Source organism: Peromyscus eremicus, chromosome 6, assembly GCF_949786415.1.
Source record: "Peromyscus eremicus chromosome 6, PerEre_H2_v1, whole genome shotgun sequence".
Lineage (NCBI taxonomy): Eukaryota > Metazoa > Chordata > Mammalia > Rodentia > Cricetidae > Peromyscus > Peromyscus eremicus.
Genome location: NC_081421.1, coordinates 64,029,443 through 64,041,689, shown reverse-complemented (window position 1 = coordinate 64,041,689; position 12,247 = coordinate 64,029,443). Strand labels below are relative to the sequence as shown.

General features: G+C 52.5%; 1 protein-coding gene across 2 annotated transcripts; it reads right to left on the bottom strand.

Annotated features, from left to right (window-relative positions):
* Positions 1 to 1,580: 1,580 nt before the first annotated feature.
* Ube2q1 (ubiquitin conjugating enzyme E2 Q1) lies at positions 1,581 to 10,611 on the bottom strand. Of its 2 annotated transcripts, none has more exons than XM_059265692.1 (13): positions 10,147 to 10,611; positions 7,974 to 8,078; positions 7,533 to 7,637; positions 6,870 to 6,920; positions 4,595 to 4,735; positions 4,328 to 4,412; positions 3,749 to 3,809; positions 3,478 to 3,568; positions 3,324 to 3,382; positions 3,176 to 3,224; positions 2,858 to 2,953; positions 2,478 to 2,544; positions 1,581 to 2,070 (listed from the first exon to the last, which is right to left on the bottom strand). In XM_059265692.1, the coding sequence occupies exons 1-13, from the start codon at positions 10,468 to 10,470 to the stop codon at positions 2,039 to 2,041; spliced, it is 1,266 nt and encodes a 421-aa protein (XP_059121675.1). In that variant the 5' UTR covers positions 10,471 to 10,611; the 3' UTR covers positions 1,581 to 2,038. The 2 variants fall into 2 exon arrangements, with proteins under 2 accessions (XP_059121675.1, XP_059121676.1); XM_059265693.1 differs by lacking the exon at positions 10,147 to 10,611 and adding an exon at positions 8,824 to 8,934.
* Between the last annotated feature and the right edge of the window lie 1,636 nt (positions 10,612 to 12,247).

The window sequence follows — 12,247 nt, the reverse complement described above, 5'->3', positions numbered from 1 at the left end:
AAAAAAAAAAAAAAAAAAACCCAAAAAAACAAAAAACTGCTGCATGGAGACTGAGAAGCAGCTGTGAACCTCCCATGCTCACTCAGCTCCCAGGCTGTGGGCTCCAAGCCAGACAACCCTACCTGGGTCACAGATCCACATTCCTTGCCTTCCCTACTGCAAAGAAGCAAGCTGCCCTTTGTGATATGGCCTCTTTAAATTCAGTGTAAGTTTATGAGAAGCCTACACTTAAATTTTCATCATAAAAGGTTTGAGGACAAAAATGGAGGATTGTAAGGAGTTGGTGTCACAGTTCACAGAACCTGACATTTCCCTTCATGTCAAGTGGCTATGAATCCATTATATTTTAATAAGTTTATTAGAGCCAAACTATTTAAATAACTTTATTTGATCCATCCTTTGGTAGATGAGAAAAATACATTACAAAATACATTATACAGAGGACAGCTCACAGTACACATTACTAAAAACACAATCTACATGCCAGCCAGGGCTGACTTCATTAAGTTCAGAAGGAAGCCACACAGGCTACAAGATAGATTGCAGTTCCACGGGATGACTCTCCCCCTTGTATCCTCTCTGTCTCAGCCTCACTGTATTAGCACCCCTAATCTGGTGGGTGGGTGTAGGCAGAATGAGAGCAGCATCAAGTAGGACTGGTGAACTCTCCATCCACCTAAAGCAGCAAGACATTCAAATGCCTAAAAGAAAGTGGGAGCAGGGAGGACGGCCAAATTAAAATGCCCACCTCAAAAGCATCACCAAACATCCCAGAGCTGGGTTTTCTAAACCCTGGGACCTTGCTTAGCTGTCCCTCGCTTCTGTCACATCAGCAGGCAGGTGGTCCCACAGCAAGCTCACTGACAGGGAGATGCAGGCTTCATGTGCTATGTGGAAAGTAGTCTCACAACAGCAGGTCCATCCAACACGGTGCACAGTGCCGATGTCTAGCTCTGCAGACTTCTCCCCTTCCGTGCTGTTCGTGGGGCTGAGCCAAGGACCCACCACACAACACAACCACATTGAGCTGTTTCCAGTAGGCTCAGGGAATGGCTACAAAGAATCCAAAGTTCACGTCTTTTCTTAGACCACCTAATGAAGCAGATGAGAGGTGAGCAGAGAGGATGGGAAGGCAGGGAACCAAGGAGTTACAGCCACCTAGCAGGTTGCTGGGATTAGAGCAAACCTCATGCATCCAGGAGCCTGGGCCCCACCCCACTCAACTTAAAAGAAGTTTATGAAGCTGCTACTCCAGTCTCATCTTTTTCTTGGAAATTTCAAAATGGAGATTAGTACAAAGTAGCAGTAACAACCAAGTTGTTTCTGGGCCTCTGCGCTGTAGTTCAGCAGGCCAGACTGTTCCAAGAAATGCAGGTGCTGGTTGCTTCGGAGGCCTTTAGGAGCACCTAGGGTCAGATCAGGCGAGTGCTTCAGCGCTATTTCTCTTGTGCAAGCAGCAAAATGCAGCCTCTCTGCAGCTTCTCCTTGCTACCAGAGCATGGTGGGCCTGGCACCCCTCCCCACCACCCAGCAGTCAGGGGATGTAGGAATAAAAATAAAGATGAGTCAAGACCAGCATCTTCAAATTAACAAACTGTAATTGTTTTCCCAAAGATACATTTTTTTTCCATACACATCCATCATACACTGTAACCAAAAAAAGCAGTGTACATGAAATAAGAGAAAATAAATTAAAAACCCATAGCATAGGTAAGGAGGCTCTAGTCTGGAGCACAGCTGAGTTTCCAGCAACGTAAGGAGGCTTGAGAGTTTCTTTATAAGAATGCCTGCTAGCAAGGGTTCCAGCAAGGTGGTTGGTCTGTAGTCAGTCTTGAGTACTTGAAACAGTTCAGTGTGTGGTTGGTGGTTGTTTTTCCTTAGCGTTTAGAATAGCCATCATTGTCCTGCAATAGGCAGAGCTATCACGTCCAGGAAAAATGAGGGAGGGAACCAGAGGCAGCGTGAGATCCAAATACAGCATTCAAAGGTAATTGGTCCAGTGGTGCCTGGGGGAGGAGGAAGGGATGATACTCCAGGGTTAGCCATCTTCCTTTGGGGGTGTGTACCAGCCTGCACAGAAAACACAAACCAGCACAGTAAGGGCAGGCCCAGGGCAACTCTGACCACTCCAATCCCTGAGGATATCTCCACTGTGCCAGGAAAGCAGATCCTAGGAAGGACGTCCAGTCCAGTGTGGGGACAAAGTGTAGAGAAGCTGAGGATACTTACCTGGAGGCTATTAAAGGGAGGGAGAATGGTGAGCCCACCCAGAAGTAACAGGAATTGGATGGCAGTACCCAGTCTACCTTTGACCCCACCCCTGGTCCTTCTTGGGGAGAAGAGTGAGGTTAGCCCCCTCCAGACTTCTGGAGAACTGGGCAGATGCTGGATCAGTGGACAGTAAGGCTCAGAAACCAAAGGCTCTCGCACTTGGCTGGCGTGGGGCTGGCTCTCCTGGGGCCGGGCTGCAGCCTCACCATTTTTTTCGTGGATCTGCACCAAAGACTTGTAGGACTGCTGTGCTCTTGTTAGGCTGTACTGAGACTGGGGAGACAAAGTCGCCAGGTCAGATCACGGCCAGCTGCAGCCTACTGTCCCTCATCTGCAGGCTGTCACCCAGGGACCTAAGAGTCCTAGCTTCCAGCACTAAGCCCCTCTGCCTGGGAAGGCCTTGAAGACACACCACATACAGCTTCCCTTCCCAGACCTGTGCCCACCCCAACATCTGAGGTGCCCCTGAGGCCAAGGCCCTCCCTCCATTTCAGAGGCCTGCTCCTCTCTGTCCCTCAAAGGCAGCTTTAGCCAGCTAGAGGCCCACGCTGTCGTCCTTGGCTCCCCAGAGTCCCAGGGCCCTTACTTTGTTGGCTCCAAACTGCACCCGTGCCTTTCCCTTCACCAGCGTGGCGCTGATCTGCATGATCACGGACTCTATGGAGTAAGCACTGCTCCAGCCCTGGGCACAGCAGGGACAGAGCAGGAGTTAGGGTCAGCACCTCTCCAGGGAAGAAGCTGCCTTTACAGAAGGGTCCCTCTACTCCCAGGACAGTCACCACCTGTCCACCTAGGCTGCTGGGAACAGGCCATATTACGGCTGTGGTTTGCTCCCCAACCCCAATGGTTAAAGCTCAGGCAGCCCCGCCCAGGCCAAGGGCAAGAGTGAGACAGGCTCGCTCACCTGCTTGGTGAGAAGTTCCATGCAGATGGCACCTCCACCCAGCACATACCTGCAGAAGAAAGGTTAGTCAGCTGTGCCTGGCCAGAGGGCCAGTCCCTTCCTCACCTGCTGCACCACCAACAGCCAGTCCCTCTGCCCGGCCACTCACCCTCCAGAGAGGACTGGAGACACAACCCTGACGAACGGTGGGTCAAAGGGGAAGTTATCCTGAGAGAGAGGCAGACAGCAGTCAGGGAGGGGGGCCTGCACTCCCCTAGGACTCGAGGCAGGCAGGGAGGGAGCACTGAGAAAGGTCATCTTACTTTAAAGGAGAAATTAAGTAGGATGAAGTCTGCTCCTTCCTTCTCCTTCAGGATCTGGAGATCATTGTGCAAAGCACTGTCCTGGTCAACTCTGCAAAGCAACGGATCTGGGCTCAGACTGCTGGGCCCTGACTGAGCAGCCTCCTACGGGCCCCAGTGCCCACACCTGCTCCTGGGACCCTGCAACCAACACACTGGCTGGGACACGACTGCCCAGGGTCCCACCAGTCACTCCACTTATTTGCTGTCTCATCCCAGAGCTGCCACTCACTTGAGGAGTTTGACATTCCAGTCATAGAGACTGTCATTCACGAGTTCGACTGCATAGTTTCCTGGAAGGAGAGGAGGCATGAGAAGATAGGTCTGGACCAACAGGGGGATCCCTCCCTCGCTGTAAGAAAAAGGCTCAAGCCAGGAAGTGGTGGTGCATGCCTTTAATCCGCTTTAAGGTGCTGGGGAGGCAGAGGCAGGTGGATTTATGAGTTCAAGGCCAGCCTGGTATACAGAATGAGTTTCAGAATAGCCAGACTTGGGGAGGAAAAAAAAAGTTCCAAGGGTCCAGGTTTGTCTCTGGATATGCACCAACGCATGCCTTGAGGAGTTCCAATCCCAGTCTGAGAAGTTTATAAGCATTTGTATATAAACATTCTCAGGGCTCATCCTTCTAAAAACCATTGCATGAATCTGCGCATGTGCCGCCCATGCAAGTGGAGGCTCTCTCCGTCACGTGGGTATTAGAGACTGAACTCAGGTCCTGAAACCTGGTGGCAAGTGGTTTTATCCACAGAGCCATCTTTCCAGCCCACGCCTGTCCTTTGAGGAACTCCTGTGCAGCCCTGGGCAAACTCACCGCCTTTGAAACTCTGTGATCGGTATATGTCCCTGAGCTCCTTCATCAGCCGGTCAGTGGCCTGCACCGAGCCAGACACTGCACCCTGGGAAGGAGAGCACACCATTACTCCTTGATCTGGGAGGAAGCCTTAAGGCACTCTGGCCTAGGGGAAGGAGCAGACCGAGCCCACAAACGAGGCAGCTCTCCATACTGATGAGCAGTGGCCTACCACTCCCCAGCCAGTACCCACCAACCCTTCGCCTTGCCTCTCTACAAGGCACGTACATTTAAGTAATCTTGCCTCTGGTTCTTTTTAATTTTCTCTAGGATGGCCAGGTTTTCTTTTCCGATGCCATCGTCTTCTGATTTCTTGCCCTCCGCTGGCTCTTCCTCTTTCATTTCATAGTGATCTAGGTCTTCTGTGTCCTGAGGTAGGTGTGGGAGCAGAGGAACGACACCACAAAGGTAGTGGATAAACTATCCTTTCTTTATCCCACTTGTCCCGGAGCCCTGAGCCCCCGTGGCGTTCTTAGTAATACATTTTCCAGTTCAAGAAAATGGCTCAGCCTCATTCCCTCCACAATCTAAAGGCCAAGGCAAGCTGGGTCTAGTTTTTTGAGACTGAGTCTCAGATAGCCCAGACTGTCCTCAAACTCATTATATAGTGAGGATAACCCCAATCCTTCTGCTTCCACCTGACAAGTATTAGGGATACAGGTGTGCACGAAGCTTTGATTTTGAGACAGGGTCTTGCTATGTAGCCTTTGCTATCCTGGAACTCACTATGTAGACCAGGCTAGCTTCAAGCTTGCAGGGATCATCCTGCTTCAGCCTCCTGAGTACCGGATTACAGGTGTGTGTCAATACATCTGGCCTCCCAAGGCAATTTTCTTCTCTTTCTCAATTCCCAAACCACAGCAGCAGAGCTAAAAAGAGGACTGAGAAAGGGACTGTCTTCTGTTCCCTAGGAAAACCCTGTTTCAACTGCCCCTAGAATTCCCTTGGCAGCAGACACTTCTCAATTTCTAGATGACTGACTTTGGCCTGCAGTGATGATTAACAACTTGTTTTATTAGGCTAGACTCTCACACCCCAGAGTCCTTAGGACCCTAGGCCTAACAGAGAAAACTAGGAGCCAGCTAGGTTGGCTCAGTGGGTATAGGTGTGTGCGGCTAAGCTTGATAACATGTGTTCAATCCCTGGAGCCTACACAGTAGATAGAACTGACTCCTCCAAGTTGTCTTGACTTTCAACACACATACAATACATCTTAAAAACATAAGGAGAAATCCAGACCATGAAATTCTTCCTCTCCCTACAAGAGCAGGATCTGAATTGAGTCCCCAGATGGAAATGAGGTGGCCCAAAGCAGGAGATGGCTGAACTCCACAACATGATTAGCTCCTATTCACCCGGCTCTGCGTGACCAAGCGGCTCACAAGGGGAGGCCACCCAGAGGCAGCTTCAGCTCCACAGTCAGGTGCTAGGGCGTGGTACAGAGGGCTGGACACTGCCAGGAAAGACTGTTTCATGGCTCATCAGCCCACTGTGGGTCTGAAGATCAGTACAGAGTTACAGAATCTGGGTCCAATGCTAGGAAACACGATCAGAGATACCATAGTACAACAGGACATCCTGTCAAGTTCCATGCTAGGGCAACACACACTAGCTTACTTTATTCCTTTATAACGCTGAATTATTCTATCATTATCTCCATTTTACAGAAAAGCTAAAGGCTAGTGAATTAATTCTCATGCCCAGTCAAAGTAGACTTTACAGAAACAAGGTAAGTTCTATCTGGCTATGAAGTTCAACCTAACTCTTGTTTATATTCTAGAGAAGCACCTGCAGTTAGACATGGAGGTACACGTCTGTAGTTCCAGCACTTGGGAGGTAGTGGCAGGTGGATCAAATCAAGCCATCCTCGACCACACAAGTGAGTTTGAGGGCAGCCTAGCTTACACAAGACTGTCTCAAAAAAACAAACAAGAGCTAGAAAGATGGCTCAGCAGTCAAGAGCACTGGCTGCTCTTCTAGAAAACTGGTTCCCACCACCCACATGGTGGCTTACAACCATCTGTAATTCTAGTCCCAGGGGATCTGATGCCTTTTTTTGGCCTCCACAGGCACTGCAGGTATGTAATGCACAGACATTCATGCAGGAAAACATCCATGCATATATCAGGTACATTATACATTACTATTTACTATCTGAAACAACTATATAATATGTATCATAATCCTATTTTATAGAGGAGAAAACTGTAGCTTCATGAGAATAATTGAAACTCCCCAAGTAAGACAATCAGTGTGCAAACTAGGGTCTGTGAGGACTCTTGAAGCCATCTGAGATGAAGTTTGTCCAGTATCTGTTTTAACAGATTCACACCTAAATGCTTTCAAAGAATAGATAATAGACGGCAATCTCCTTCACTTTAGGACACTCTTTATTCCAGTGATAAGTTTCTTTCCCCAGTATGAAGATGGAGCTGTTTATAATGAGTGACCCATACTAATGAAAAACACTTCCCGTCAATGCCATCTCAAGTGGCAAGCCTACCTCAGGCATCTCCTCATCTTCATCTTCTGAAGACACTTCTTCCTGCGTGCACTGTAGTGGAGACGGGGGCAAAGATGAAGGTCAGAGCCCAGGAGGTTGCTAGAGTGCAGCCTCCGACCTACCCCCCTGGCCCTGAAGGTCTGGAAGCTGGGCACTGTGCCCATAAAGGTGCCAGTTTCTCCACCAGCCAGCATGAGCCCAAGGGATGGATGACTTTGCTACGAGCCAATTATTCTCTTCTTACTACATGTCAAAGGGGGGGATGGATGGACAGACGGACGGGGACTGCTGTTCTTGTCCTCTATTCTGCTGTCTTTCATTTGATCTCCTCTAGAGTGACAGTGCATTTCTGGTTCTCAACAAAGGGCCTGGCTTTCCAATAGCCATCAACCGCTATTGCTAAGGTAACGGTAAAACACCCTCCTCATCTCAACCTGAGGAATGCTGCCTGAGAATGAGTTCTGACAGGACAGAAGCAGTGAGTAGTGCCCCATTTAGCTGGATTCTCATCTGGAGAAGAAAGAGGCTGAGAATCACAGGTGTTTGGGCATAGCGGGGGTTGGAAGGAGCAACTGCAGTTCCATCTCAATTATCAAGTATTTGTCAATCACTCTATGGGATGACTGAACAGCAGGACCCAAAGCCCAATCCTCAACTGCATACCTGCTCTGCTGGCAAGGGCTGATCCAGCATTTCCACATCAGGATGCTGAGGGAGGTTGTAGAGTTTACACAGATCGGAGATGATCCTCTTCAGATGCTGCAAAAGCTGGAGTGGAGACCACAGAAACATCAACTACACCTTCCCTACTGCAATCTGAATTGCTGTATGGATGAGCTTTTATCTCAGATCCCCAAATGGTGGCTGGTTCTCTAACTGGATGGCCCTCACAGTTATAGAAATGACTTTCCCTAGTAGACCTACCCTGGAGCTGCTATAGGAATCTACCTCCTCTGGCTTTAGTAAACAACTCTCCTAAGAAGTTTGCACCAAGACGCTCCACTGGGGTACCATCCACTTTCAGATCTACCTATCTCTCATTGGGTACTTTGGTGGCTGAAACCTCACCAGGAACACATGCACTCTCCCCCCTGCCCCCCTCACCAAAGTATTCCCTTTCTTTATGTCCACCAGCCTCTCCAAGACAGCAGCCAAGTTAGGGTCATCAGACTCCACCGACCAGATCGGGGGCACAGCAGGGTAGGATTCCTGAAGGGAAAGCAGGAGAGTGGTCACCAGGGGAAACTGAGAAACCAGTTTTTGCTTAGCCTTCCTTCTTCCCTGAAGACTTCTGGTTCCTTTCCTTCCCACCATTATGCCCTACACTCAAAAACACCAGCTCAGCTTTTCTAGAAAAAGAGCCTGGGAGGACCTGGACTAAGAGGCAACCTGCACACTTACTTTCTCCCAGAGTAAAAACCAGGGCAAGATAACACTATCGAAGAGGCTCTACTGTCCTGATGGTCACACTCCAAGTTCTCCCACACCCAGGCTAGAGTCTTTCAGTGTTTCCAAACTCCAGAATGGGGGGAAGGAAGATCACCTCCTAACAGTCACACTGATGAGGAAAATGCAGGCTGTAGCCACCGGGGGAGGAACTAAAATACAGTCTTCAAAGCTAATAATAAAAGGGTATGTGCAAGACCACCCCCCCTCCAAACAGAACCCCTCTAAGACCCATTCTCCCTACCACTCCCTCAGGAACCTGCCCTCTCCTCAGTCCAGGCATGGGCTGGGAGAAAGAAGCCTACGCTACTGACATTCCCAGCATTCCTGAGCCACCGTGCCAAAGGAGCCTAAACAGACTCCCCCACTCTGCCCAAGGCAAGGGGGCCAGTATAGGCCAAGTTTCCTTTAGAGGGGCCATGGGCACTGCAGCTGAGAACCCCCAAAGACAAAGCTAGGAGCTGGCCTCTGGAAACTGAAAGGAAGCAGCTGGAGGAAGCAAACCTACCCGTAAGTGAATCCACTTAGCAAAATCCAATCTTTGATGTTTCAACACATGCCAAGGAAGCCTTACCCACTTCTACTGGGGATCTTAGCGATGCCATAGTTCTAACCAGTGCTGCAGGAAAAACAGTACCAAAGATGCTAAAATCTTTACTTGACTGAGCCACTCCTGGTGGTCATAGCTTGGTGAGGTAAGCCTCAGCTTGGATAGATGATTCCCCATCAAAACTCAAGTGTCTCATTACTACTCCACTCCCACACCTCACCAAACCATGACCTGGTTTGGTGGCAGAAAGGGATAGAAAACACCATGAAACACGAATTGAAGCGTTCAAGTACCACAGAATTCACAGGTCTCTTTCCCCAGGTCACTCCCATTTCCAGTGTGGATAAAGGTACTAGCCCTCCAGCTAGCTAGCTCCAGGTGGGACAAGGTAACAGTGGGTGTTATCAACCAACACGATCATGCAGTACCAGATGTTACAAAATTACACCCAACAATTTCCTCAAGGGACACTAGGGGATAAAATAAGACAGGACACATGTAAGGTGTTTCCTGATCTAGTATAGTTAGGATGGAATGATGCCCACTCAGGAGCAATGGCGCTGTTACCGCTCAACACACACACACATTGCTATCACCACCAGAAAAGGCAACCACCACCTAGGACAAGCAGACAGGACCCCAGGAACGGGGAGGGGAGTGGCAATGTTGCTACCAGCTGAGGCATCTTAAAAGAGGAGCTAAAGGTGAGTTACACCGGAGTATGAGGAAATCCAAAGCGGAGTCATTGAACAGCGAACTATCACTTGGTGAAATTCAGGGAGCAGAATGGGGTTGCACGAGGGGTGCTCGGGCAGAGGGAACCCACAGGTGGTAACATCGAAGTGGAAAGAACTGCTGAGAAGGGGTCACTACCGAACTGGGCCGAGTTCCAGGCTAGGTCCTCCCAGCAGAGGCCTGGAATCTCATTCGAGTTGGGGGTGGGGAGAAGAAATGGGCATTCCTAAGTGGCGTGGTAAAGTTGTGGAGGAGTATGCAAAAGGGACCCAGATCACAAAACCTGAGGTGTAGGTGGGTTCACAGGAGGGGGTGGTCGAGGGGCCCCATGTCCGGGTGTCCCTCGCTCTCAGGGGTCAACAGCAGAGACTGTGACTGCACCACAGAACCTCAGGCTGAAGAAACAAGTGTAGCCTGGCGAGAGGGAGCCGAACCCCGAGAGGGGGCTCCGGCCTCCGGGTCCTTCGAGAGCAGGAGGTTGTTACGGTGTGATTTCGAGCACCAGACAAGGGACCCCCAGCGCGGTGCAAACGAGAAGGTCCTCACCGTGATGTTGCAGTGGATGCGGACGGGGTCCCCCGGTACCGACCCCCGGGAGGGGAGATGGGGTCCGGGCGCGGCCCCGGCCCCTCCGGCTCCGGCCAGCAGGAACTCGCAGCTCAGCTCGTCCAGGCAGGCGCTGGCAATGCGGAAGCGCTCGTGGCCGCGGTGGAAGATGGACTCGAGCAGCTTCAGCTCTCGCCTCAGGCAGGGCCCCGGCCCCGGGCCCCCTCCCGGGCCGCCCCCGGCCCCCGGCGCCGCCCCCTGGACCCCCAGCTGCTGCCCCGGCCCCGGCTGCTGCTGCTGCCCCTGCGGCTGCGGCTGCTGCATCCTCCGCTCCGCTCCGCTCCGGGGCCGGCGGGCCGGGAGCCTCCGGCCTCCGCTCCGGGCTCCGCCGCCGCCGCGGTCCGCACTTCCTGATCCCCCCTTCGCCAAGATGGCGCCGCCGCCACCTCCGGGACAGGCCCCCTCCGCTCGCCGGCCCACCCCCCCCCCCCCCCCACGGCCGCCGGAAGCCGCGCGGCCCTCCCCCTCCGCGGCGGCCCCGCCTCCGGCCTCACGTGACCTCGGAGCTCCGGCCCCCGGCACGTGATCCGCGCGTCTTTCCCGCCCCCCGGCCCGCGCCTGTCACCCTCCACATGTGACCCGGGGCCCTCCGCCTGCCGCTCGAAGCGCCTCCGTGCGTGTGCGTGCGTCGTGCGTGGCCGCGCACGACGGCCCTCGGCCGGCGCTTTCCCTCCCCCCCGTCACGTGGTCGGCGTCGGCGTTCCCAAGGGCTCTCGGCGTCGCGCTCGGGCTGCCTGCTCGGCCCCTCGCGGCCCCGCCCGCGCGCCGGGGTCGCGGGCGCTCGGTGGGCGGCGGCTGGCGGTGTCCGTCCCGCTGCCCCCCACCCCGGCGAGCCGTCGGGCTGCGTCGCCCGCCCGCCCCTGCGCCTGGGGCGGACCCGGTGTGCGGTCGGGAAGGCGCCCTCCGCCGCGGCCCGAGAAGCCGGCGTGGCTCCCCCCGCGGCTCCTCTACGGTTGTTGTGTGATCTCCGCGCCTGCCAAGCCTGGGTTTCTCCATCCGTCCCATGGCTCTGCACAGAACGACAGGGTCTCTCTGGCCTGTTTCCAGGACTTGGTGCGAGGATAGCAAAGTGTCGAGTATGGTCCCTGGTCAGTTACTTGGGAGGGGAAGGACGGTGCGGCTTCCTCCACAGGGTCACAGGAGTGCGTCACTTGGCCGAAGTGTGGATCGATCGAGCAGTTGGATAGAAGACCCTGGCCCTCCCACCCTGTCGCACTGATCCTGAGCACGGTTGGAAACTCACGGCAGTACCTCTGCATTCCCACTAGGTGGCGCTATCGCAAAGGACAACGCTGTCTGAGGTTCCTGCAACCCAGAGCTGCAAAAAAGGCAGGTGTCAGCCTGATGCTTTGGGGCCAGTCCAGCCTGTGAGCCATTGGCCCTGCCGCCGCCGCCGCCGCCACCTTTACCTCTGTTGGAAGCTGACTGTGCCTTGATTCTGGGCTATTCACTCCCTCAGTGATGTTAGCAGAAGGCTTTGCTTGGCCGAGTTCAACTCTGGATGTTTAAAGAAATTCCGTGTTGGTGTTTTGTTGTTGTTGTTGTTGTTTTAATAATTTGAAGACCTGGGGGTAGGGGGAGGCTGGTGTTCTTGTAATGTGAACAGCCTGAGCGTTTAGCTGCATACCGTCTTTGTGCCTGTGTTCACAAGGAGGAAGCATAAAATGATGGGGTAAGCCAAACCTAGCCGTGGTCCCAACTGTCTAGGAGGGTGGAAAGTCCATGGCCTACCTGGGTAACTTAATGAGCTCCTGTCTCAGCCGCATAAGTAATAAATAAGAAAGGGATGGGGGGAGGCTGGAGTGATGGCTCAGAGGTTAAGAGCACTGGTTGTTCTTCCAGAGGTCCTGAGTTCAATTCCCAGTAACCACATGGTGGCTCTTAGCCATCTGAAATTCGATCTGGTGCCCTCTTCTGGCATGTAGGCAGAATACTGTATACATAATAAATAAATATTTAAAAAAAAAAAAAAAAAGGGTTGGGGATGTGGTAGACTGCTTGCCTAGTATATGGAAGCCCTGGATTTGACACACCCTCATCA